Source organism: Anabas testudineus, chromosome 18 (assembly GCF_900324465.2).
Source record: "Anabas testudineus chromosome 18, fAnaTes1.2, whole genome shotgun sequence".
Classification (NCBI taxonomy): Eukaryota; Metazoa; Chordata; class Actinopteri; order Anabantiformes; family Anabantidae; genus Anabas; species Anabas testudineus.
In genome coordinates this window covers 3869332-3897247 of record NC_046627.1, presented here as the reverse complement: position 1 = coordinate 3897247, position 27916 = coordinate 3869332, and the positions used below count along the sequence as shown (strand labels likewise).

Sequence of the window (27916 nt, the reverse complement as noted above, 5' to 3'; positions counted from 1 at the left end):
GGTAAAAAACACAAAGAAATGCTGCAGCACATTGTTTCAAGAGCCCCGCTGACTCCGTAGTCTTTAGCATTTTTAGATTCACTATAAATCTTACATTAAATACATTTTATGATAAAAAGAATATTGACATTACAAATCTAGAATTGTGTAGTAGTTTTAGTTTTTTAGTGGCTGTAGTTGTAACGTGTGTGTTTGAGGTCTCGATGACAGAGGAACTGATTTCAGACTCAGATCCACTTCCTCATTTCTCTTCATAGCTACGAGCACCTGAGTCCAACATTCACTACTGTGACAACAACCACACAGTTCAGCAGGTGAGAGAACAAATCCCCAAAGTGTGTGTAGCTGATACTATGAAGTGTTTGAATTAAGTGGTTGATAAATCATTATCACTACTTCAGCTAAGAATAAAAAAATACACAGCAATAAATTTAACAGATAAAAACAAAATTTAAGCAGTGAGAAACTCAGAAAATAAAATAGTAGCATAGAATTGTCTTTTTTTTTTTACTTTTGGCTCTGTACGTTAATCTCATCTACACATGATCGTGAGTTTTTGATGTTTTTGAACATTGCACCATCTTCTGCAAAGATGATGAACTCTAATTTAATCTAATCTAAGTATATGAATTTAATTAGACTACACCAAACACTATGTATTTCTTTTGATTGGTGTTTTACAGATTTTTTTAGTGTTCACTTCTTCTCATTTGTTTCACTTCACATTGTGTTTTTGATAAAAGTCGTCATTTTTAACGTTTATCTTTCTACATGAATGTCCATGATGAGCTAAATGTTAAACAGATTCACAAAGATGGTTTGATCAGATCTTTATTGTATATCGACACAGGAAGTCTGTGTTATTTTAAAACATGTATGTACATGAGTACTTTTAAAGGGTATGGGTATTTTAACCACACGTACTGTTTAATGCAACTGCATTAAAAAGTATCTTAAATTGTATTTATGTGTGTATGTTACCAGTGTCCACAGTTTATCATTATATATTTATTTTTTCATAGAGAACATGTTGGTGGTTAGATAAACACACTGGCTGGTTTTGGGCACGATGATGAATCCCTGTAAATGTTGTGCAGCTCACCCTGTGGTCAGATCTCCCTCCATACGTATCTGGAAAGATTAAATTTGCCAAACACAAGTAACAATATAATGTATAATCATATGTTTTGCAAAATGTAGAAAGTCCACATTGTTTGATACTATCACTCATTAACATTTGCAAAGAGTTTAGGATGATACATTTTTTGGGGTTATAATAGGCGACAAAATCACTTGGAAATCACAAATCAAACAAGTACAAACTAAAGTATCAAGATCCAGCCTCAGTGAGCTCCCTGACCTTATTCAGAGTTTCAGAACAGTTTCCTGTGAAAACACTGCAAAAAGATGAGCTGAAACTCTGAAAGGACACAGTTGTAGGTTTGTAAAACACATCTCAGAACTTTGAAGAAACACATTTATAACACTGAAAAGAAGAAAACATTTTTTCAACATATTCAAATCTTATTTTGAAATGTTCGAAACATATTTTGCAGTTTTCAGATCAATTTTCAAACATTCAGCTCCTAGTTTCAGTGTTGTCAGAAGTGATACTGTCTCATCTCATAGAAATATAGAAACACATGAGCACAATCCAAACTAAAGTCAGATCATCAAACTACAGTTAGTCCATGGGACAGGTTCTGTTAGGTAGATATCTACAACTTTACTTACTAACAACCACACATTCATGTTTCTGATGGTTCACTCTCAGAGCTTCTTTAACACCAACACAAAAACTCTTCTCTTCTTTTACTCTGAAAAGGTACAACTTCAGCTTCTGGTTCAGCAGCTGCAAGAGTCATTGTTTGATCAAGTCAGAAACACAGATGTGTTTCCAGATGTGTGTGGATGCTGTAGATTAACCAGCAGCACTTATAGATACAGTCCACAAACACAGTGAGTCCACTCCTGGTCAGTATCACTAAAATGTCAAGTCACTTCAAATCGTCCCCATTTCAAAAGATCTGACTTTAGTTGGATTTAGACTTTCATTTAACTCCAAATAAAGTCCTCAACATCTGCATACTGGAATAATCGGAGCTTCATCTTTAAAGGACTGGAAGAGGAACAAGTAGAAACTGGTTGAATCCATGAATCTGAAAACGTGTGTTTGAGTAAAAGAGACAGACATGTACAGAGACGACATTTCTCTGACAGGACGACACTCTCAGTACTACACTGAACACAGAGACACTGAGGAACCAGGAAACCAGAACCTAAACCCAGGATAAAGAGGTTCAGTGAATGTGGTGTTGAAGGTGTGGAGGTGGATCAGTTTGTCAGAGGAGACTCTGTAGAAGGAGTCCCAGCAGGAAAGTCCACATACACTGATACTCTGTGAGAGACAGAGGAGGAGATGGATCTTTCTCTGTTCTTGTGACAGACGTAGTAACCATCATCAGAGCATCTCAGACTCCAGGACTGATCGTTCCATCCAAACCAACAGTCATTACCATCTTCTTTCCTTCTGATTCCTCTGTAACTCACTGATATATAAACATATCCGCTCCACTCGACCTCCCAGTAACAGCGACCAGTCAGACCATTACTACACAGCAGCTGATAGCAGTTAAATCTGTCTGGATGATCAGGATATGACTGATCCTCCTCCTCATATGTCACCTTCCTGTTGTTGTCAGACAGTCGTAGTTGTCTGTTCACTGTGTTTGTGTCGATGGTGAGTTGACAGAAATCTGATGGAGAGAACAAGACACAATCCAGCTGCAGTTATTAATCTATCATCAGTTTGATGAGGACTCATGACATCAGGGATTTGAATGAGTGATGTGACAGTTTGAAGATGGTTGATTGTTGCTGCTTTGTTTTCATCAGTCTCATTAAAAACACACTTACACTTCCTCAGACCTGGTCTCAACCATCGGACTCCACCAGGCTCCACCCTGAAAGGAGGAGGGGGGTCAGAGCAGCACATTCTCTTTCAGCATGCACACATGGACATTACATGGCTCTCATACACACAGTGTGTTCTGGTTCTGTTCTAATGGAGGCTTGTATGTAGGGATGGACATTCAGCAAACAACTAAGGAATTGGAGTCCTTATCTTGGAATTAACATGATGCTGTGACCTGATTCAATCCTCTGAAATTCTTTCATTGTCATTCTGTGGATAAAAACTCTACCTATAAGGTGGATAAGGCTGCCTGTGTTGGGCTTTTTCTGTTGGCTTTTGGAGCCCAGTCACTTCTTTTGGGCTTCTCTCCTTACATCTGGCAACACTTGCAGTGGCTGTAAAGCCAAATTTTCTGCTCAGTTCACAGAATCTAATGTAACACCTGATTTCATCATGAGGAGATTTGTTCACAAAGTCAGAATGAGACACTGAAGTCAGAATTACAGGAGCTCCCCTCTTTTCTTTGCTGAATGTAAAGTGCTTCAGTGAAGATTTGTCATCAACTGTGAGGAAATGTTTCCAGCACAAAACTACTTTCTGCTGCAGTGTTCATCAACACAACTCCACAGTGAGACACAAACTGATGCTGACACATTTTTCTTTCTTTCATGGCAAAGAGGTGCGTTTGTTTTATTCATCTAAACAAACAGAGTAATTAATCATTCAAATTCCTACTTCCTCCTCCATCAGACATCGTCTGTGGCTGCAGCAGGGCTCTCCATACCTGAGAGTGACCAGTGTCCAATGTGAATCCTCCAGTCCAGCAGACAGCAACTTCACTCCTGAATCTCCTGGATGATTGTAGCTCAGGTCGAGCTCTCTCAGATGGGAGGGGTTGGAGCTCAGAGCTGAGGCCAGAGAAGCACAGCCTTCGTCTGTGATCAGACAGCCTGACAGTCTGCAGACACAGAAAACAACACACAGGAGACTTGGTGCTGGGTTTTTTGTACAGACCAACATCACATACTCCTATTTGTATTTGATGCAAATTTAGTGACATACAGTGGGAAGAAAAAGTAAGTGAACTGATTTCAATTTCTTGTTTTGCTTCAGTAGTTCATGAAATGTAATCTGATCTTTACCAAAGTTACAAATATAAACAAACACAATAAGTTGATAAAACACCTGAAGACTCCTGATCTTTCATGTCTTTATTGAACACAACCATTAAACATACAGAGTGATGGTGGAAAAAATCTGTGAAACACTGTCTGATGTCAACTATAGTCAGGTGTTAGCAAACCTAGAGTCCAATCAATGAAATAAAGAATGGAGGTGTGGTTTAGAGCTACATGTCTGTTCAATAAAAACATGAAAGATCATGAATGTTTTATTTTATATATAGCACTTCCTTCACCCTCTAATAGAAGGACAAGCACTCTGAGCTCATGAACTTTACTTCCCCCCCAAAAAATAAAAGGGAACACTAAAATAACACAACCTAGATCTGACTGAATGAAATATTCTTATTAAATACTTTGTTGTTTTCATAGTTGAATGTGCTGACAACAAAATCACACAAAAAGTATCAATGGAAATCTAATTTATTGACCCATGGAGGTCTGGATTTGGAGTCACACTCAAAGTTGAAGTGGAAAAACACACTTCAGGCTGATCCAACTTTGATGTAAAGTTTTTAAAACAAGTTAAAATGAGGCTCAGTAGTGTGTGTGGCCTCCACGTGCCTGTATGACCTCCCTACAACACCTGGGCATGCTCCTGATGAGGTGGCGGTGGTCTACTAATTGTCTATAATTTCCACCTGTTGTCTATTCCATTTGCACAACAGCATGTGAAACTGATTGTCAGTCAGTGTTGCTTCCTAAATGAGCAGTTTGATTAAACAGAGTGGGATTGACTTGGAGTTACATTGTGTTGTTCAAGTGTTCCCTTTATTTTTTTGAGCAGTATATACACACACACACACACATATACATATATATATATATATATATATATATATATATATATATATATATATATATATATATATATATATATATATATATATATATATATTACTTACAAGAATCTTCTGCAACTTAAAACTTGTGATATTTGAAAATTTTGTCTGCTTAGGTCACTCTCATGTCAGCAGTTTTGGACTTTTGAAATATCTCCAATAATCCTCATAGACACAAAGTCTCTGGATCTAGAAAAACCTGCTGCAGAAAAAAAAATGACTTAAGTTATTGAATCCTAACCTGAGAGTTTCCAGTTTCCAGTTTGATTTCTCCAGTCCAAGAAGCTTCACTCCTGAATCCAGTTTACAGTGTGGATTCTCAAATCCAGCAGACAGAATCTTCACTCCTGAATCCTGCAGGTTGTTGTTACTCAGGTCCAGTTCTCTCAGACTAGAGGACTGGGAGCTGAGAACTGAGGACAGAGCTTCACAGCTTCTCTCTGAGAGGTTACAGCCACTCAGTCTGAAAAACAGTGATGTATAACATGACAATATATTGTGTCAAACTGTAATTGTCACAATTCCTGCCTGATGCTGGTCCAGTTTGTTTCTCTCTCTCTTTCACCTGGTCCCACTCCTGCTGCTCTGCTCTCCAGCCACTTCCTGCTATGCCCATACATGGACTGACTTACTCTTCCATTCCTTCTGCACTAATTACTGATCAGTTCCTCATGTATTCACCCTCTCCTTTATAAACTCCCTTCAGCCCTCAGTTCCCTGCTAGATTGTCAGTTCTGATTATGACTCTTGTCTTAGAAAGGTCTCCTCTTCCTCTTAATATTGTAAAAGCTTAGCAGACTTCAAGAAAGGACTCAGCGTGATGAACCATCTCAATTTAATACGTGGAGAAAACACCACAATCATGTAAATTTCTTCTGCTCTACATTTCTCCAACCCTCTTCCTTATACATCACAGGGCCCCCTCACATAACAATCCTGAAGAAATATGTATATACTATGTGTACAACAGGAAACATAAATTTCTCTACACACAAGTTGACACCTTAGACCAGGGGTCACTAACAGGTGGACCGCGGTCCGGATCTGGACCCAGAAGCTGTCCCATACGGACCCGGAGCTACAGACGATACCGAATGTTTCGTTTCCAAATCTCACGTTAAATTTAGACGGCGCAGCTATTGCGATCGTTACGGTAGATATTTAGTGGACACGAGAACGCATTGGCCAATTGAATGCGTGTTAAGCCATCCCACGTGACTTCACTTAGCCAATCGATTCTGTGGATCGTAGGCGGTAAAATTAGCGATTCAACAGTAGATGAGAGAAAGTTTGAGAGAGAAGAGATACAGACGACAGAGAGGAGAGAGACAGACGACAGAGAGGAGAGATACAGACGACAGAGAGGAGAGATACAGACGACAGAGAGGAGAGATACAGACGACAGAGAGGAGAGATACAGACGACAGAGAGGAGAGAGACAGACGACAGAGAGGAGAGAGATACAGACGATAGAGAGGAGAGATACAGACGACAGAGAGGAGAGAGAGACAGACGACAGAGAGGGAGATACAGACAAAAGAGAGGAGAGAGATACAGACGACAGAGAGGAGAGATACAGACAAAAGAGAGGAGAGATACAGACGACAGAGAGGAGAGATACAGACGACAGAGAGGAGAGATACAGACGACAGAGAGGAGAGATACAGACGACAGAGAGGAGAGATACAGACGACAGAGGAGAAAGTTGATAAAAGGACGGTGAGACTGAGAAAGGAAGAGATAAATATAAAAATGTCCAAAAAGAAAAAAGGGGACAGTGAAAATAGAGTTTTTAATCCAGAATGGACAGACTCCTTTCTGTTCATATAACCCACTGAACTAAACCAGTGTCTGATATGTTCAGAAACTGTGGCTCTTATTAAAAGTGCCAATGTCAAACAGCATTATGAGACAAAACATAAAGGTTTTGAACACACATATCCACTGAAATCTGAAGTGCGATAACAGAAAGTATCTAGTCTCAGAGCCCAGTATGACCAGTCCACCAGGATCTTGAGCCACATGCTCAGTTTGATGTTACATAACAATAAATTTGTCAAAAGGTTTTTGAATTGTACTGAATTAATTTGATTTGACAGTCAAGTATTGATTACATGCAGGCTACTTGATAATATATCGCGGTAAATAGTTAGACATTATAATCTTCTGGACCTTTGCTTCCAAAAAAATTGCGTAACCGGACCTCTTTAAATTTTAGTTGAATACCCCTGCCTTAGACCATTAGATTCCACAACAGTTCTATGTTCTCACTCGTTTCAATCTTGAGACACAGAACCCATCTTTCTACTCAGGTCCTTCCTGTGAACTCTTGTCCTTTTAAGTTTCTCTTGCCTTTTTTTATACTGAAGTTGATCTTTTCTCCTACGACTCTTCAGCCATTTTCCTGCCTTGTTCCCAGCCTTGCTTCCCTGCCCATGTTATACCCTGGACCTTGCCCTCTAGTGATTTCTTCCAGCCCTCACCCTGTTTCTCAGACCTTTTCTCTCTCACTCACCAGCCCTTGGACAACGGACTTTGTACCTCAGTCAGTGTGAGTTTTTTTCTGCGTCTGTGCAGTGATTTTCTGTTGTTACTTTGTTCCCCACCGTGCTTCAGTTTGTTTTTTGTTGTCACTTTGTTTTTGTGTTTACACCAGTTTCTTGCTGTGTTCTTTTGATCCCTCCCTCTAGTTAGTTTCATGTTTGCTCCGCTTTTCAGATTGTGTTATAATAAATCTTTTTCTTTGCATTAGTTCTGTCTCGTGACGCCATTCCCTGACAGTAATCACCTTTAATGTTGACCCTAAACTGAAAACATACGACACAGTGAAATAAAATCATGACAAGAAAATACAGTTATTTTATATATTGTATAAATACTGATGACAAACCTTTGCAACTTATGCTTGTGACACTAAAATGTTTAATCTGCTTGTGTATCTTTCATGTCAGCAGTTTTGCACTTTTTAAATATCTCAATTTATTTAAAACAGAAACTTGACCTAACCTGAGCGTTTCCAGTTTACAGTGTGGATTCTCCAGTCCAGCAGACAGAATCTTCACTCCTGAATCCTGCAGGTTGTTGTTACTCAGGTCCAGTTCTCTCAGACTAGAGGACTGGGAGCTGAGAACTGAGGACAGAGCTTCAAAGCTTCTCTCTGAGAGGTTACAGCCACTCAGTCTGAAAAACAGTGATGTATAAAATGACAACATTTGTGTTAAACATTTGTGTAATTGTCACAATTCCTGCCTGATGCTGGTCCAGTTTATTTCTCTCTCTCTCTTTCAGCTGGTCCCACTCCTGCTGGTCCTCCTAGTGATTCCTTCCAGCCCCGTTTCTCAGACCTTTTCTCCCTCACTCACCAGCCCCTGGAAAACTGACTTTGTATCTCAGCCAGTGTGAGTTTTGCCTGCGTCTGTGCAGTGATTTTCTGTTGTTACTCTCTAGTTTAGGTTTTTACTTTGTTCCCCACCGTGCTTCAGGTTGTTTTTTGTTTTCACTTTGTTTTTGGTGTTTAGACTAGTTTCTTGCTGTGTTCTTTTGATACCTCTATCTAGTTATTTTTCTGTTTTCTCTGCTTTTGATATATAGATATATATATTTATGTTATAATAAATCCTTTTCTTTGCATTACTTGTGTCTCTTGACTCCATTCCCTGACAGTACCTTTAATGTTGACCCTGAACTAAAAAGATACAACACAGTGAAAAAAAATCTGACAATTGACTGTAAAATAAAAAAATACAATAAAATATAATCAGACTAGAAATTTTAAAAACTGTATATCATAAAACTTCTATAAGTAAAAAGCCTGACGTTAAGTTTAAACTGTTTGGGTCTCTCCCAGTTATTTAAACTTTGAGTTTTCCAGTTTACAATGTGGATTCTCTGGTCAAGACTTTAATGCACATTCAACTATCCAGATACTTACAAAGCTTTTTTAGCAGCTTTCACCACTGGAAGCAGCCTCAGAAGAACTTCCTCTGAAGCAGAGTATTTCTTCAGGTCAAACACGTCCAGATCTTTTTCTGATGACAGTAAGATTAATAATTAAGTTTATCTGTGGAGAGACTTCCTGAGTCCAGGTACTGTTGGATCTCCTCCACTAGAGAAATATCATTCAGTTCATTCAGACAGTGGAACAGGTTGATGCTTTTCTCTGCTGAGAAAGTCTCTTTGATCTTCTTCTTGATGTACTGGATTGTTTCCTTATTGGTCTTGGAGTTATTTCCCGTCTTTGTCAGCAGACCTCGGAGGAGAGTCTGATTGAGCTGCAGAGAAAGACCGAGGAGGAAGCGGAGAAACAAGTCCAGGTGTCCATTTGGACTCTTTACGGCCTTGTCCACAGCACTCTGGTGGAGACGTTTTAGTTTCAGTCCAAACAGTTTGAACCTTAGAGGACTTGACTGTTCTTCAGACGGCAGATTGACTCCAGAGTTGATGAAGGTCTGAAGGACTTGAAGAGCAGCCAGAAACTCTTGAACACTCAGATGGATGAAGCAGAACACCTTGTCCTGGTACAGTCCTCTCTCCTCTTTAAAGATCTGTGTGAACACTCCTGAGTACACTGAGGCCACTCTGATATCGATGCCACACTTTGTCAGGTCTGATTCATAGAAGATCAGGTTTCCTTTCTGCAGCTGCTCAAAAGCCAGGTTTCCCAGAGTATCAATCATCTTCCTGCTTTTTTTATTCCAGTGTGGATCTGTCTCAGCTCCTCCATCATACTTGATGTTCTTCCGTTTGGACTGAACCACCAGGAAGTGGATGTACATCTCAGTCAGGGTCTTGGGCAGCTCTCCTCCCTCTCTGGTTTTCAACACATCCTCCAGAACTGTAGCAGTGATCCAGCAGAAGACTGGGATGTGACACATGATGTGGAGGCTTCGTGATGTCTTGACGTGGGAGAGGATTTCTCTGGCCTGCTCCTCGTCTCTGAACCTCTTCCTGAAGTACTCCTCCTTCTGTGGGTCAGTGAACCCTCTGACCTCTGTCACCATGTCAACACACTGAGGAGGGATCTGATTGGCTGCTGCAGGTCGTGTGGTTATCCAGAGGCGAGCAGAGGGAAGTAGGTTTCCCCTGATCAGGTTTGTCAGCAGCACATCCACTGAGGTGGACTCTGTCACATCAGTCAGGATCTGATTGTTGTGAAAGTCCAGAGGAAGTCGACACTCATCCAGACCGTCCAAGATGAACACAACCTGGAACTCTTCAAACCTGCAGATTCCTGCTTCTTTGGTTTCAGTAAAGAAGTGATGAACAAGTTCCACCAAGCTGAACTTTTTCTCTTTCAGCACATTCAGCTCTCTGAAAGTCAGTGGAAATGTGAACTGTATGTCCTGGTTGGCTTTGTCTTCAGCCCAGTCCAGAGTGAACTTCTGTGTTAAGACTGTTTTCCCAATGCCAGCCACTCCCTTTGTCATCACTGTTCTGATTGGTTCCTCTCTTCCAGGTGAGCCTTTAAAGATGTCTTCTTGTCTGATGGTTGTTTTTGGTCTGTCTGGTTTCCTGGATGCTGTTTCAATCTGTCTGACCTCATGTTCATCATTGACCTCTCCAGTCCCTCCCTCTGTGATGTAGAGCTCTGTGTAGATCTGGTTCAGAAGGGTTGGGTTTCCTGCTTTAGCAATCCCCTCAAACACACACTGGAACTTCTTCTTCAGATTAGATTTAAGTTCACTCTGACAAACTGCAGCTGAAGTTCCTGAATGAAACCACAGAAACATGATCAATATAATTTCTGAAAACACAGTTTGACAGTTTCATGACCCTAAATGATTCACATTTCAACATATTAACACTCCACATCTTCAGCTCTCAGTAAATGTCTCATTTGTCCATGATGTTAAATGTTTAGAGAAATCCTCTTACTGCTCTGCAGACATTCAGCCAGCTCCTCCTGCTTCATTCTCCTCAGGAAGTTCAGTGTGATCTTCAGAAATGCCTCTCTGCTGCTCCTCTGCTCTTCATCCTCACCATCCAACACCTCCTCATCCTCCCTCTGACTCTCGAAGCATTGTGGGTAATCTGGACTCAGAACCTTGTGGATCTTCTTCAGCTTGTTCTTCACAAAAGTGACAATGTTCTCCTCCAGCAGCTGGAACAGAAACTATATGAATGACACAATCCAACTCAAATCATGGAGCCAAACATCAGATCCATGTTGGACAGACTGACAATCCACTGGTCTAAAAAGTGCAGCATGGAGATTATTGGGAACACAACAGATGAAAAAGTAGTAGTTGGACATGTACAGACCAGAAATATGGAGTCCAGCTGTGTTGGATGCTGCTGGGCAGACCGACCACTGGGAACCTCTGAGCTCTCCTGGTCCACTCTGTGGAGGAATCATCAAGAATGAGCTCACAGTATGTCTGTCCACACAGAGACACACACAAGGTAAAGGTCCATGAAGACAGATTTGATGTGAACAGTGAATCAGAGACTCCCTGTAGTGGTGAAGCTTTACTGTCACCAGTCACTTTGGTTTAGTCTCAGCAGCTCTGAACAACAGATATCTCTGCCTCCCTCACTGAACAATGCTCAAGTGTTGGAACAAGGCATCTAGAGACAGAGTCTGCTTGGATCACACTGGTTGTACTGGGCAGCTCCCAGTCTGAATATGTTGAACTGTGTGAGTATGAGACAGAGTGCTGCTGCTCACACAATTCACTTTGACTAATTCACATTTGAACAACTTTATTCCTTCATTAGTTGGTGGATCCTAAATAAATCTTCAAACGTCAGCTCTGGTACTGACACTGGGGACAAACAGTCCTCTACACTGACTTCAACAACATTAGAACTAAAGTCTTCCAACAGGAAGTGAAGAAGTCAAGACTCTTTAAGACATTTGTACCAAAATCTTCATTTGGAGAACTTCAATCACAAAGATTTGATCAGAGTTCAACATGTGTGGTGTTCAGCTGCTTCCTTTGACGTCTGCCTGCAAGTCAGCACTTCATTAGAAGAGGAGCAGCCCCCTGAGACCCTCTACAGGATCAGTGGTTTAGCTACTGGCTGGATGGAGATTTGATCCATGATCAGAGTGTTTGCTGGAAGAATAGTGAAGAAAGCTTCTCCTTCAAATCAACAGTTCAAACAGAAATCAACTTACTCACATCAGAAATATCCCGAAATCCAAAGAACACAACAATTTATCAACAATTTTAGTTTACATAATATTGTTCAGACTGATTTTAAACTCACAACAACTTACTCTGTATCTGATGAAGGTGGATGTTTAAAATTAATAAAACGATCATTTGACCGGACGCTGTTGAAGGACACACAGCTGGGTTCAGGTCCTGGTCCAGGAGATACTGGTCTTTGATGGGACCTGATAGAAAAACAACTTTGGTGACGCTCACATATTCAGTAAAAGTTTCCTTCAGAAATGACAAATAGAATCAGAAGAATAGTAAAAATGTCCTGATGAAATATTCAATTCTAGATGAGACTTGGAGACAGAATCAGTCCGATGGTCTCAGTCATCTCACCTCTGAGCTTTGGTCTGGCTCTCATGGTCCCCACACAGAGTGGTTTTAGAGGGAGGGTCTCCCTCCTCTCTGTCCTCACACTGATCCATGCTGCTGAATCCACATCCACATCAGCTCACACACACTTTCTACCTTCATGTGGAGAGGAAACACAAATCATTGATGTGCAGTGAAAACTGAAATCCTCCTTTCCATCATTTCTCCTGGACAAAGATCAGCTGCTCCTCCACTGATTGGCTCTTCTTTCCTCTTTCATATCAGTGTGACTTGAATGCAGTCAGACAGCAGTGGGAGGCAGAGGAAGCTGCCATCACCTGCTCTACTTCTACTATCAGTCCACTAGATGGAGGCATGAAGCTGCAGCCCAGCACACACAGGATGATGGACCAACATTTACACTCACTGACACACAGAAGGACTGAGATCCACTGATTTGATCAGACACAATCTCTCTGTCTACAGAAAATGACTTGATCCAACAAACTACATCTGATTATTTCACAACAAGTGGACTGAAGTTAGTTCAGTTCAAAGTGAACTACATGACAACAGTCAATCATCTCACTGACGTCAGAGTTTCTAACAACAGTCACAAAACTGAATGAAAACTATTGATGTCTCACTGTGGAAATACTCACTACTGTTCAAAGTACAAGTACTGCACTCTAAGTTACACTGAAGTTAGTTCACCTTCAACTCTACTTCTACTTGATTCTATTGCTTCAAACAGTGAGAGAAGTTACAGACGTTATTTCTGTGTAGACATTAGTTCAGAATTAGATCAGACTTACCAGTGTGGTCAGACCCAATATGAAGAATTCTGAAAAATGAAAGAAATTATTGATTTGGTAAATTCTGTCACACTGTTCTGCTTCTTCCTCCTCAGATATCGTTCATTGTTGATACGATCATGGTCCAGAAGTGATCAGGTTTCTTTTCTCATGATGAGTTGGGAAGTTTCTTGCTCTGTCAGCTTCCAGTCACATGAGTGGTTAAGTGGTCACTGGTTGGTCACATGACCTGAACTTCCTACTGCTGAGAGTAATGTTAATTTGTAGAATTATTTTAACAATTGAGCAGAAGATTTCTGCTGTTTCTAGTGGAACAAACTAACAGTAGTTAGTGTGAACAGCATCAAAAAGAGGAAAACACAGACTAATGTCACTGACTTTAACTTTACATGGAGAGAATTCACTGCAGCACGATCATCAGAGGAACTGAAACTAATCTTTAAGCAGGAACCAGAGATTATAGGAGAAGGATGTGGACAATTTAGTGCTGACAGCAGCCAAAGTGTTTTGTCCATTATTTAGACATTCAACATGTAGAATCACCATCATTCAGAGGTGATCAGATCACATGACTAGATCAAGATAGTGTAAACAACAAGTGAGTAGAGCGTCAACATTTGTAGAGAGTGGCCAAAAAAGGATTTAATGTTTTATTCATGAACAAAGACTTAAAGCTATAAATAGATAATAAAAATATCTGCTGTTTGTTAACAATTTATTAATTAATGATCAGCTTTAATGTGACTAATATCCACATCCAGCTGTTGAGTAGAAAAGTGCGATACTGACTCTATCTGAGCACAGATGTGATGAAACTGCTGTAAATACTGATCAATAGTCAGATTGTTGTTTCTAAACTGATTGATGGAGAAATAATCTGAGGATTTACTGCCCTCCAGTGGTCACACTGACTCACTACAACACTACATCACACTGAGATTCACACTGATCATCAGGATCAATATGTACTGATCAGTATTGATGTTCAGATGGGAGAACATTTGTGTTGGGACTCGGAAAACAGCTGCTTCACACATGTGGAGAAAAAAAACAGCTGGAAGAAGCTGATGCTGAATTTTATTACAGCAAATTCAAATGTTCAATATGACACGTCTGCATCCTCCAAGTGTTGGAGGGATTGTAGAGAAACTTCTTCTTACACATGTTTTCATTCAGCTAAAACCAGAGTTTAGTTATTTTCCATGTTTTGTGAATGAAGTCTGGTCCATTTCACAGCTCTGAGAAGAAAAGAACAAAAATAAGGCAGAAAACCTCATGTTTCTGTGTCTTTGTTCTCAGTTCAGAACTCCATTTAAAAAACAACTAAAATAAGATGAGGACAGATGCGTTTTCAGTAAAACATCGACCTCTTCTCTAACTTTAAACTCTTTATTTGACATGTTTGAGGTGAAGTGATGTTTTAACAGTTGCAGATGATTAAAAACCAGAAACGTACAGAGAACAAGTGATTTCCAGAAAACTGTTGATTCAGGTCTGAAAGCTCTGTTCTGTTCTGTGCTTCATGTATTTAAACTAAACTAAATCCACAGTCAGGGCTGAGGGGAACAGACTCATTATTCTGCTGGAATATGTCCTGAAGATGAAGAGACAACAAATCAAACATGTTGAGGGTGTGACGCCCCTGTCTAGAGGGTAGGAGCTCAACATACGAGGGAAGAAAAGGCTGTTTCCTCCCTGGTCCACAAACCAAAGTCTTACCACCAAGTCTGGAACCAAGTCAACAATTTATTCCTGGATAGATACTAGATAAGTACAGCAGGTTACTGAGAAATGACCTCATATTGGTGTTTTCATAGGTTTGGAGCTGCCTTTAAGAACAACATTTCCCATGAGCCCTAGCTGTTTGTGGATTAAATGTCACAGCTGGTCAGAAGGGGCCGTCATGATGTTTTAACAAGAAGACAGAATTCAATTCAGTTAAACTGAACTGCATATAGCACCAAATCACAGGAGAACTCATCTCAAGGTACTTTACAGTGTACGACACTTTACAAAATACAACAATCAACTATAGAGAATGATAGAAAAACCCAACAATCCCATCTGAGCAGCACTAGGAGACAGTGGAGAGGAACAACTCCCTTTAACTGAAGAAACGTTCAGCAGAACCAGGCTCAGGGTGGGCGGCCATCTGTGGAGGATTAAAGGCAGTTTCCCCACAAACCTGCAGAGTGGGACTTGAACTTTGGCCTCTCATCAGTTTAAATCATGGAGTTAACATTAGTGAGTGACGTCTTGTCTGAGCCACTATTTGATATTTGAACCAACAACAGCGACGATCAGCAGTGAAGCTGCTGTTCAGATGTTTTCTACACTGAGTTCTGTTAACAACACAGATAATTTGGCTCCTTGGTGGAAACATACAACTACAGTTTGGTAATTCTGGTTTCTGAGCTCCACCTGCAAAACGTCTGATCTGTAGAAAGGCTGACCTGTATTGTTGCCTCTGCAATAGACCCTCACTGGCCACCGAGTGCACGTATTCACCTTCAGACAGCAGGATCAGTAAACAGAGCTCATTAACCAGCTCTTATTGTTGGTCAGAAGATGCTGCTCAGGCCAGCTGAGAGGGGTTCTAGGCTACCTGTGACCATGATGGGATGACGGTGTTGCTGTGGTTGTGGCTGTAGCCTGTGTTAGTAGGACCCAAGTAAGGAGTGAGATAAAGTAAAAGGTTTATTTAAACCAAAGACAGTGAAGGTAAAATCCCTGTAAAAGAGGCGAGAAAGGAAACAGTCCAAGTTCAGAATGAGGCAGAGTCAAACAGATATGTGTTAGAATAATATTATTAATAATAAAAATAATACAAAAGAAAAAGATGAACTTTTCAAATGGTCTAAAATAATCATTTGGTCAAACAGAAAATGAAGCAGACTAACAATTTCTAACAACCAGAGATTTCACGTGTTCTTCAGATGAAATCGAAACATGTTTTATTGATATAAACTGGGAAAAAAGTATTTCTGTAAAATCTGTAACTCTGCTTTTTGTCTTTTATGTACGACCACAAGAGCTAACAGAGACGCCTGGAGACGATGCCAGTCTTTGGTGTGTGGATCCCCTCACTGGTGGTGTGGAGGAGACCAGACCTGAAGCCTGATCACTGTGTCTACTTTCACCGAGACCACTCACAAGAAAACTAGCAGCATCCGTCTTATTGTGGCCGAGTGAATCTGAGAGATCCAGACATGAAGGATGGAGAAGTGTCTTTGATTCTGCAGAGTGTCAACATCAGCCATGCTGGAACATATGGATGTGGAATTGGAGGGGAGAGAGTCTCATGACGACTTAATGTCAGGTTTAATTATCTTTTAATTATGATTGATGACCTTAAGGTCAAAGGTCACCATGAACTTACTTTCCCAGGGTTCTCCCCCTTACATTAAGGGTATAATGATGTTGCTGTAATGGAGTCTAAATGACCTTTTAATGACTTCCAGACATCCGCCAGACCCGTCTAAGATCAGGATAATATACAAAGGCATTAGTTAGAAGTTCAAGAATAAACACAGGTGTCTGGTAATCCGTGAGAACGGTGCCACACACACACACACACACACACACACACACACACACACACTAGCATCAAGCGTTACGCCCACTGGGTCTCGCAATTGGTGGATCTGATCACATGAGGGGCGGTACAACCACACTCCTAGCCAATCAGAAAACGTCACCACCCACCCCGCGGAAAAACTAGCATTTAAGTTGCACAGTGTTCGAGAGGCCGCCATCGCCATTACAGACCGGTCGTCCCTCTGCAAGTATCGCCATTTTAAGGCAGCGTTGACTCTGAAAAACGGTAAGTTTCTTTACTTCGTGCTAAAATAAAGCTAATTTGTTGTATAAAACTTAAGCTAAATTGTAATTATTTATTAAAACTTAACAAAACTGCTTGTAGAGATGTGATTTTAACGTTGAGGGTTGAGTTGATGTATCCCTATTGTGTTATTTTCCCCAAAGAAAAAAAACATGACGTGGGAAGAAAGCATGCCAACATTGTTCAACTACTCACCCATAGAGCCAACTCCAGTCTTTGAGATAGAAGATGAGGACCCCTCAACTGTGAGTTTGTCACCTACGTCGTCAGCAACGCCGTCACCACTACCGTCGCCGGTGTGTGATTGTGGGGAGTGCACCGGGTGCGCCCCCTTACCGGAGCTGCCGGCGAATGTCAGCTACTACCCGAATTCATGGCCTGTGGATTGGAGTGCCTGTACCTGCGAACACTGCGGTACCTACAAGGAGTTACTTAACTCAACGTTATTTCCTGCTCCTCCAGATGCGTCTGAATCAGCCCAGCATTCCCCGCCCCCACCTGAGACCTCGCCGGCTGAGGAGAGTGGCTCTGACGCCCCAGATGGGTTACTATCGAGTTTATTGCTGGACGCAGTAAAGGCATTGGTCAGTCGTTTGCTGCAAATAACTCTGTACACACACCAGAAAGAAATCTGCTACGGCTGTGTCATAGATCACCCGAGTCAGAATCAACACGAGTGTCTCTGGGGGATCCCGGAACATTTCCTTTGGACCCACTTTGACGAGGTGAAGAGAAGGCTGTGGAACCTGAAATTAATCCCCGCTGTGCTCCGACTTCTGGATTCCTACGGTCTACACGCGTCAGAGAGTAAAATTCAAGGGGTGATTGAAACTTTCTTGTATGAGTGGAAACAAAAGCCGAATATAATCAATGAGATCGATGAGATAAATGAAGGGTTAGTGGGTGACGATCTGGAGAAACAAACCAGAATTGATGAAGCTGTGGCTATCTGGCAAGGTTAAAAAATGGGGAATTGTTTTAGAAAATTATTTGTGGCTGTCGGCGAGTACATAGTTGTCACTGAGCTATCAAATTTGTTGGATAATGTTATTGAAAGACGTGTTGCTGATGTAGCCCTGTATAAAAGTAGTAGTACAGTGTGCGAGAATGAAGTATGTGTGTTTGAAAAAGTAATGGACCTAGTGAGAGAAAGTTCTAAAAACCAGCCTTGGAATAACCTAGTTGAGTCAGCTGCTGAAAACGCTGGAGTTGCATTTTGTAAAGTTGTGGATTAATTTCCTGAGAATGAAATCACTTTGTTTCATCTGTTTACCCTATACGCCTTATTTGTTGACACAATGACTTGCCTTGTAAAAAATATGCAAACTGTTGATGTGTTGCTTGAGTTGAAAAAAACTGCATTCCAGCATCTTATGTAAGAACGGTTGTGGTGTGCTTACTCATGCTTTGAAAGTGATCAAATACCATGATGTCATGTGAACCATTATGATTGTATCATGATACACAATAAAAACTTTATGCTTATACTAACATGAGTCTTCTGATTTTTTTTTTTTTTTTTTATGAATTATAAACCATGAAAGTCTCACTTTAGCTTTAGTTTGTAAAATTAAAACGTAAGTGTAAAGATGTCTCGTAAACTCAAATCCTTAATGAGAAAAATATATCTGGACCCCCGGCATCCAGCGAGTTTCGGTGGCGTGAGACGACTACAGAAAGCGGTAGAAGAAGAAACTGGTAAAAAAGTAAACATCGGGCTAATCAGAGATTTCTTGTCTTCTGAAGACACGTATACATTACACAAGCCTGCTAGAATAAGTTTCCCAAGAAACAGGGTGTTTGTCTCAGGACCCCTCGTACAATTTCAAGCCGACCTTTGTGATATGCAGGCAGTTTCATCTTAAAATGACGGCTATAATTATCTACTGACGGTTATCGACGTGTTTTCCAAAAAGGCCTATGTACGTCCTTTAAAGAGAAAAACAGCGGCTGATGTGACCAAGGCTTTTGCCTCCATTTTGAAAGACAGCGGACTTCCGCGTTTTCTGCAAACGGATAAGGGGAGAGAGTTCCACAATAAGACTTTTAAATCACTTTTGGAAAAACACAATATCAGCTTATTTAGCACAGCCAGCGATACGAAAGCTTGCGTAGTAGAAAGGTTCAACCGAACGCTGAAAACAAGACTCTATAGGTATTTTACTGCCGAAAACACTCTGAGGTATGTTGACGTCATTCAGGATGTGATTTCAAGCTACAACAACGCTTATCATAGCAGTATAGAAATGAAGCCCGTGGATGTGACGCCTGAGAATACGTTACAAGTATTTCAAAACCTTTACGGATCATTCCCCATACGTTATAAAGACAAATTTTAAATGAACTTTCGTAAGGGTGATGTCGTCCGAATCTCCAAACTACGCGGTGTGTTTGAGAAGAAATATACACAAAGTTTCACGAATGAGCTTTTTATTGTAGACGAATGAATTCCACGCATCCCCCCGGTTTACAAGCTGAAGGATTATCAGGGGGAGCCGATTGAGGGGAGTTTTTACGAAGCTGAGATACAGAAAGTTAATGTAACAGGAGATAAAGTCTTCCACATAGAGAAAATATTGGGTGAGCGTAAAATTAGAGGGGTCAAACAGTATCTGGTCAAATGGAAAAACTGGCCAGAAAAGTTTAACTCCTACGTCCGAGCCAGCACTGTTGTGGATGTATAAGAAAGTACTACAACTCCCAGCAGCCTCCAGTTTCGCCGTCGCCATGGCTGAAGGGTTTTACATCACACTGCCGTCCAATGCCAGCTGTGATATTTTTAAAAACAACACGAGTTCAAATTTCCGAGTGGATTTAGCACATCACATTGACCTGGAAGGGGCGTGGGAGGTGGCCGTCACTGATATCACTTACCCTCATAGTTGGTACACTGTGAATAAGGAACAGGCATTTTTCCACTATGTCGACTCGTGGCAAAACGGTGCCCCAGCAGTGGATGTGAATAAACCCATAACCGTGTATGCAAATTTAAAACAAACCACTGTGACTTTTCAAGATGGCGTGTACGAGGATAAATTTACGATTCTACAACAATTAAATGATCGCTTTAAAGCACAAGCCACGGATATTCGATTGTCTTATGATGAAATCAAAAGAAAATTTAAGTGGGTGGGGTCGGGGCGTTACGCCGTGTGTTTCTTTCCACCATTGTGTTATGTGCTCGGCTTAAAAGAGGGTGAGATGTTTCAGGTTGGGCCGGGGCCGCTCCTGTCCCCCTACCCGGGAGATATCAAAGCAGGGTTCGATCATATGTACTTTTACAGTGACATCGTGAAGCATCAGATTGTGGGAGACGCCTACGTCCCCCTACTACGGTCGTTTAAAATAGACGGCAAGTATGGCAAAATCATCAGTCACTCATTTAATCCACCGCAGTACATTCCTGTGGCTAAAAACCATATAGAAAACATTCATATAGAAATTAAAACGGATCAGAATATTCCGGTAAACTTCAAATACGGCAAGACGATAGTTAAGCTACATTTCAGGCCGATTAAAACAACATGGCTCCAGTAAGTTACCAACCCGACCCCCACCACTTTGTGAGTTATTATGAAAATCAGGTTGGCGGAGGTCTAGCAGGGTTTCACGGGGCGCCTGTGATGTACGGACGAGGAATTGGATCAATTTTGTCTAAATTGTTCCGTTTTGTTGTACCGTTCTTAAAGAAAGGTGTTTCCGTCGTTAAACCACATCTGACTTCTGCGGCAAAAAACATTGCGTCTGATTTGTTAACTAACGCAGTACAGCGAATCGGAACCAATAATGGGGACAACCGTCAGGAGGGATCAGGAATCATGGTTCTTTCCAGGAGACCTAGAAAACACCCCCCCGGTGAGCGTGTGAGACGGAAGAGTAAAAAGGAGAAGCGCTCCTCCAAAATAAAGTCAGTTGAGCCCAGCAGCTCAAAAAGAAGGAAGTCTGATTGGAGTAAGAGTGATATTTTTTGAGAATTAACATGGCTCTTTTACATGAGAAATCGTCTGAATGCACCATGTCGGAGCTGGATTTGTTCAGCTGTCCCCTCTCACAGCTGAGTGTAGAAGATAAGCAATATTGTGAAATCAGACCAATATCTGCAATCACCGATCAAGGACCGATCGAGTTTTTTATCCCTGGAGATGGTGAAAAATATCTGGATTTAAACGACACCTTGTTATTTTTACGGTTAAAAATTACAAACGCTGACGGATCTAATCTAGCTCAAGACGCTGCAGTTTCAGTTATTAATTATCCTATAAATACTATCTTCTTCCAATGCGATGTGACGCTGGGGGATCGTCTCATCTCCCAATCGAGTGCGACTCATCCATACAGAGCAATAATTGAAACGTTACTCAATTTCTCTGAGGACACCCTAAAGTCTCAGTTCAGCGCAGGTCTTTTTTATAAAGATACAGCCGGGGCCATGGATTCCTTTGTCGTTAATAACGGACCAAACAGAGGTCTAGTGAAGAGAGCAACATTCAGTGAGCAATCTGCAGAGTTCCACGTGATTGGTCCTCTGCATGCGGACATTTTTTTCTGCGAGAGGCTCCTTTTGAACTCTGTGGATTTGAGAATTAAGCTGACCAGAGCGAGTAACGCTTTCTGCTTAATGCATGCAGCAAATGTCGATTACAGGTTAAACGTATTGGGTGCATCTATGTATGTGAAGAAAGTGACAGTTTCACCGGCGGTGCGCCTCGGACATTCGGCCGCATTAATGAGAGGGAATGTTTTATACCCACTCTCGCGCATTAATGTAAAGACATATTCTATTCCTGAGAATTCCCGTGTGTGCACACAAGAAAACCTGTTTCTAGGTAATATGCCTCGTTATCTTGCGATCGGTTTGGTGAACCACGAAGCGTTTACAGGCCGATCAAACCTATCCCCATTCAACTTTATGCATAATGATGTCGAATACTTGGCTCTGTGTCAAAACGGAAAACAAATCCCTGCTAAGGCCTTCCAACCTAACTTCACCGAGAATCAAGCCGTGCGTGAGTTCTATTCCCTGTACACAGCGACAGGCAGACATCTAAAAGATTTACCTCTATGCATTGACAGAAATGATTTTTCTGAAGGTTATGCATTGTTTGTCTTCAATCTGATCGGTGATGATGACATTGATGCACTGGCTCCAGTAACCACTGGTACCCTTAGATTAGAAATGAGGTTTAGACAGCCACTACCCCAAACAACTACGCTTATTGTCTACGCGTGCTATAATTCAATCCTTGAAATTGATTCAAAAAGAAACATCCTGGTCGATTATTACTGAGACGCTCATAATGAACAACCAGCAGATTCAAAACCTTTTACATCATTTACTGGGGGATGTTTTCTGCGGAGTTTTGGCCTCTGACGAGCTACAGCTGCTGCAAAACAAAATGGAGAGACCGGCCTACTTTGTGGTAAACACAGATCCACGTGACCGACCCGGCCAACACTGGTTGGCCCTCACTCTGGAACAAAATGGCGACGCTACGTTCTTTGATTCTTACGGTTTTCCGCCTGATTTTATTTATTACCCGCAGACCATTCTGCAGTTTCTGGAAAAAACCAGGTAGGAACGAAGAGGATTAAATATCACAACATGACCTTACAGAGCCCCTTATCTACTGCTTGCGGTCAGCACTGTATCTACTATCTGTGTCATCGCGCATGCGGTTTATCATATCAAAACGTCCTCTCTCTTTACAACGACGACACTGATCTAAATGATTCTATGGTTTCTGAATTTGTGGAAAAATATCAAAAATGTGTAGCTAATCCTAACATAGATTACTATAATCATATGGTATGTTCAATGGAAATGTTTCTACAATGTCATAACTTGTAATGTATAATGAAAATAAAGACGCCGAGTAAACCATAATTACTTTTTTAAAAGCTTCTTTATTATTATTATGAAACAAAACAATACATACAAAATCATGACAAAGTGAGCCAACAGGGTGACAGAGTGATGTTTTTCTTTTTCTTCCTCTTACGTTTGGATGTAAAAGCACGCGTAACAGGTGCCTCATACGAATCATAACTTCTCATTTGAGGGGGAGTAGAATATGTTAGAGGGGGGTTGTCTTTGATTTGACGTATTTCCAAACGGGTTCTATTATTAGGAATCGTGGACAGAGGTATGTTCAAGTCTGCCAAGGCGTGTAAGAATTCAGACCACCCTGGAGGTTGCTGCTTCGAATGATGTGTGACCGCTAAATGTTTCATTAAATCCAATATGTGTGATCCGCGTATAGTTTTTTCATTGTAGATAAATTCCCCCTCATGGTTCCATCGGGCTAAACCATCAGCGTCAGATATCTTCTGTAAAATGTATTGAGCATTCTTTTGAAAACGAGGGTTAATGTTTGCAAGAACCTCTTTGACTACACCGTCTTCATTGTCTTTATGCTGTGGAGTGTCTTTTTGAGCCTCCTCCTTCGATACACTCAGGACAATTTCACGGGTCTCAGCTTGTTTCGTTCTCTGGAGATTCAAATATCGCTGCAGCAAAGCGTTGTATTTTTTTTTTTCTCATCAGGCATCAGACCTTTTTCTTCCAGGATCTCTCGCATCTTTTCATCTAAATCAGTTTCAACCCGATCTCGAATATTTTCAGGCTGGTTAACTCTATCGTTTAGACGTTTTAGCTGGTCAGGGGATAGCAGGTACATTTTTCGTGATGCCATGTCTTACATTGATTATCTTGAAGCAGCGTTTGATATCAGCTGACCGAGGAATGGCAGAGCGACGCTGAGTAATGGGAGCAGAAATCCACCTGTTTGCAGAGTTTTACGTTTCTTGGATAGACTCGTCCTTTTGTCAGCAATCAGTCTAAGGTGATTCTTTTCCCGTCTGAGTTTTTTATATTGTGTATCTGTGATGGGGATCAAGCCCTTTAAGAGGTTTAAAGCTAGTTCACACACTGCCTGAATCAGATCTGAGGAGCAGTTTGACAGTATAGCTTTACGCAGGCGCGGTGTGCTGTTCAATAACGCCGTCAGCAGAGGCATGTTTCTTTTCATACGGGTCGACATTATTATTATTTATTCACTTTTTTCCAGGCAGGTAGACGCATGGGAGCTCGGAAGGCAGCAGACCCGCTCTCAGTCTAAAGTCGTCTGGGCAGGCAGGCGTGAGGTCGACCAATAAATAACTGTGGGGTTTTTTTGTGGCATCTTCATAACTTTCTAAAAAGTATGATTTTTTTCTAGGAAATATTTGTTGAGCCAAGATAGACATTTGTAGTTTGTCACGGGGGTTTTTGAAAAGTATAAGGTGCGTACAATTCAAGTTGAGAGTACGACTATATTTTCCCTTATGAAAGATATTTTGCGTGAGAAACATTACAGACATATTTTTATGATGTCTATATTGTGTGAAAATTTTTACCACTTCTGGATTATCATTGGCTTCACATATTACATCGTCTAAAATAACCAAATGTTTTTCACCAGGAGGGAAAAGTTTTTCATCTTCAAAAGAAGCAGGCAGACCTTCGACAAACTTGACTTTTATACACATTTTTTGCAATTCACAATACAGAGGTTGAAAACACGTGTAAATCCATACAATATTGTCAGGTACAGCATCCATTACATAATTACAGTTCTCCAATACATTTTTTACAAAAACAGTTTTACCCGACCCGCTTGGACCTACAATCAGGCAAGAGAATGGAGCCTTCAGTCTGAAATCTGAATCTGTTTCCTCCATAATAGTTTGTCTTTTAGTATCCGAATGGAACGCTCTTACCACCAGGCAGCAGACGGCGTTTATCAAAAACCACCCGAAACTTTTTTTCAATCGAGGAGTTTTTCAGCTGAAATCTGCTCTTGTCACGCAGAATCTTGTGCTGTGGCGCTTTAAGGAAACGCTCCTCTGACGAGTCAGCTATGTACCCTTCAACCAGATCCTTGACACTGTCAAAATTAATTGACTCACAGCACTCATATGTCTGAGTGATCCCTTTCACACGCAGACACACTTTACCGCTTCTTGTCTGATAAGCATAGCTCTTGGGTCCCGCCGCCGCGTACTCTTTAATGGTGTCGCCTGACAGTTCATCCGTGAGCTCCCCGAGCAGATTACCTAAGGGGAGAACATTCTCATCCGGTTTACTTACGTCAATTATGCTGTGTGTATCATAATAAAGGGCTCGATCCTGTAGCTCATCCAGATATTCATACAGCCTGAGACGGGCGTATCCTGTTGTGAATGCAGCTATAAAGATGTTATCAGTCCTATTAGGTGGTGCTACACATTTATCACTGTAACATTTCTGAACTATAGCCACTTTATCGCTGACAAAGGTAAAGTATTTTATCCTGTATTCCCCTGAGAACATGGCTGTGAGGAAGTCTTGAGGGTTATTTATTATCTCAGTCTGTGTCATGTTGCTACGTTGTGCAAACTTACCCCACAGGCTGTTAAGGCAGAGTTTTGCAACCTGTCTTTTAGCCGGATTGAGGGCGATTTTAGCTGGATCTAATTTGATTCCTTGTCTCTTGGCATAATCCTTTACATACCTCTTTCTGCTTGCTGCATCAACAGCCTCAGGCGGATAACCGCTAGCCTCCTGTTTCCCTTTAAGGAAACCCTTAATATACCCACTGAATAAGGTATCGCTTACTGTAGGGAAGTGCCAAACCTCTTTCAATTCAACGCGGTATCCCTTAGCAACAGCCTTGTTTATTTCCGGGGAAACCCACACACCAATCAGAGCTCGCTCTTCGTCGCTATGGCTACAAGACCCGGCCTGATAATTCTCCTCCGCGCATGTGCGGCAGAGCGTGAAGATCAACTTCCCGCGAGATGTCCTGTACGGTAACACAGGGTGAAACAACCCTCTCGGCGTGTAGACTTTAGCTTGAATGAGTCCAAAATAGTGACTCGGGTCCTGAAAGTCTCTAACGATAATTTCGGGGTGGCCGATCGGATACGGAAACCTACAAAGGACATCGGGATACAACGATGTAAAATCCACGTAAAAACACTTCTCGTCATCACCGACAGAATAGCGCAGGTACGTTGGACACGTACGGCCGCCGTACAGGGCGTCACGTGGTATCAGGGCTTGGGGGGCGTGGTATTCTTTGAGAAAGTTACACACACCCGTGTCAGTTTTTTTCATCCTGCTCCATTGATGTTCCCAGATAACAACAAGTTTTACACCACACTCACTCTCCAACAACCTGAGACGTTCCTCAGTACGCCTGTATGCACATTCAAAGCTCTCCCCTGTCAGAGGATTTCTGTCTGTGGGCTTGAAACACTGCGCACACCCGTGGTAAAAACATCCTAGAAACTCAAAAACAGTCTCAACACCATCAACCACGGCGTAGCCGTCAACAAAGAACCGCCCAAACTGCTTCTCGCCTCGGTTCAGTGCATGCTGAATGAAAATGTTTTTTTGAACCATGCTGTACTCCAGCCACTGGATGGCAGCGTCGGAATATCGTTTTTTGGAGTCATCTGATCTACGCCGTAAAATTCCGGCGCTGGATAGGGCCCCACATAATTCAGGTTTTCAGCCGAGCTGAAACGATGAGGGAAATGGCCTTTCTCCTTGTCCTCAAAGCCCAAACATTTGGGCAGCTGCGCCAGAGGAAAGGGAAGGAAGAAGGCTGAATCTATGAATCTCTGATCATAGTGATTTTCACAGATTAATACAATTGCATTAATCTGCATCACTACATCTGGGTCGATACCTAATTCAACCAGAGCTCTGATAATGATGTAGCCGTCAAACCCCCGAGAATTATGAGCCACAAAAACCATTTTACTGAACTCTGGTCTCCTGAAAAACCGAATAAATTTTTTGGAGCATTCAGCTCCTTCAAAACACCACTCAGCACCATGATCGCTTATAGCCGAGACATAAAACGGTACGTGGACGCCGGTGGCTGTGGGAAATGTCTCAAAATCATAGTAGATAACTCTTAACTTTTCCTCATCATCATCACTATCTTCATCATCATAGTCATCATCATCATCGTCTTCATCATCATCATCATCACTAACCTTTACCGGTTTTGGCTTCGTGTTACTTTTGACATTGGGTGTAGACTTTTGCTTTTTATTACTTTTGTTGTTTTTCTTTTTCTTTTTCTCAAACACCTCTAGAGGTTGAATGTAACATTTATGAGTTTCATTTGTCTCTTTCTCAGCATATTCTTTTCCACAAATAAGACAATGAAACGCCGGGCATCTATGTCTTTGAAGCTGGTGCGATAACGCAGTGTAATAGGGGAGTCTACAATCGGGGCAATATTTATGTATATCGCATTGACTCGCATATTTCCCAGCTTTAGGTCGCCATTTTTTCTCTCTGTGTTTCTCCATACAGTAGAGCGATTGACACATACGTCCGCAATCCTCACAGCGGGTGAGATGCTTCGGCTTTGTGTTGCAGGCTTGGTCAAGACATACCCCACAGTGGGCGGGGCAGAGGTGATAGGCTTCAGAGGCGCAACCCGTATGACAAAATGTGCAAAAGTACTTCACACCAAGAAACATCCCGACATCTCTGATCCCATAATAGTGACCCTGGAATAAGAATAAAAATAGAGTTTTTGCACTCCGAGGGGTCTGTGTTTCAAATTTCGACATAGGCCCACTTCCTTGGTTTCTGTAAAACACAACTATTTTACTCTCTACAACCGTTTCAAATTTATCAATGTGTGAAAAGGAGACAGGGGTCTGATCTGTTAGACCGCTTTGCTCCTGAATAATTCTACCAAATTTCACAGCATCGTCATCACTGCACCCGGGGTTGAGGAGATGCGCTAGATTGATGGCAAAGCACAGCTGATTGGTTAGATTATTCACGATGTACAAACA

The 27916-nt window shown here is 41.4% G+C and overlaps 1 protein-coding gene across 1 annotated transcript; it reads right to left on the bottom strand.

Moving 5' to 3' along the window:
• Positions 1–397: 397 nt before the first annotated feature.
• Positions 398–8978, bottom strand: LOC113155585 (ribonuclease inhibitor-like; the record flags this gene model as incomplete). The annotated part of the gene is made up of 5 exons (XM_033326751.1): positions 398–401; positions 2925–2963; positions 3699–3872; positions 7944–8117; positions 8869–8978. Coding segments are annotated over 5 exons (501 nt in total), but the record flags the coding sequence as incomplete, so codon positions are not given.
• Positions 8979–27916: the final 18938 nt, after the last annotated feature.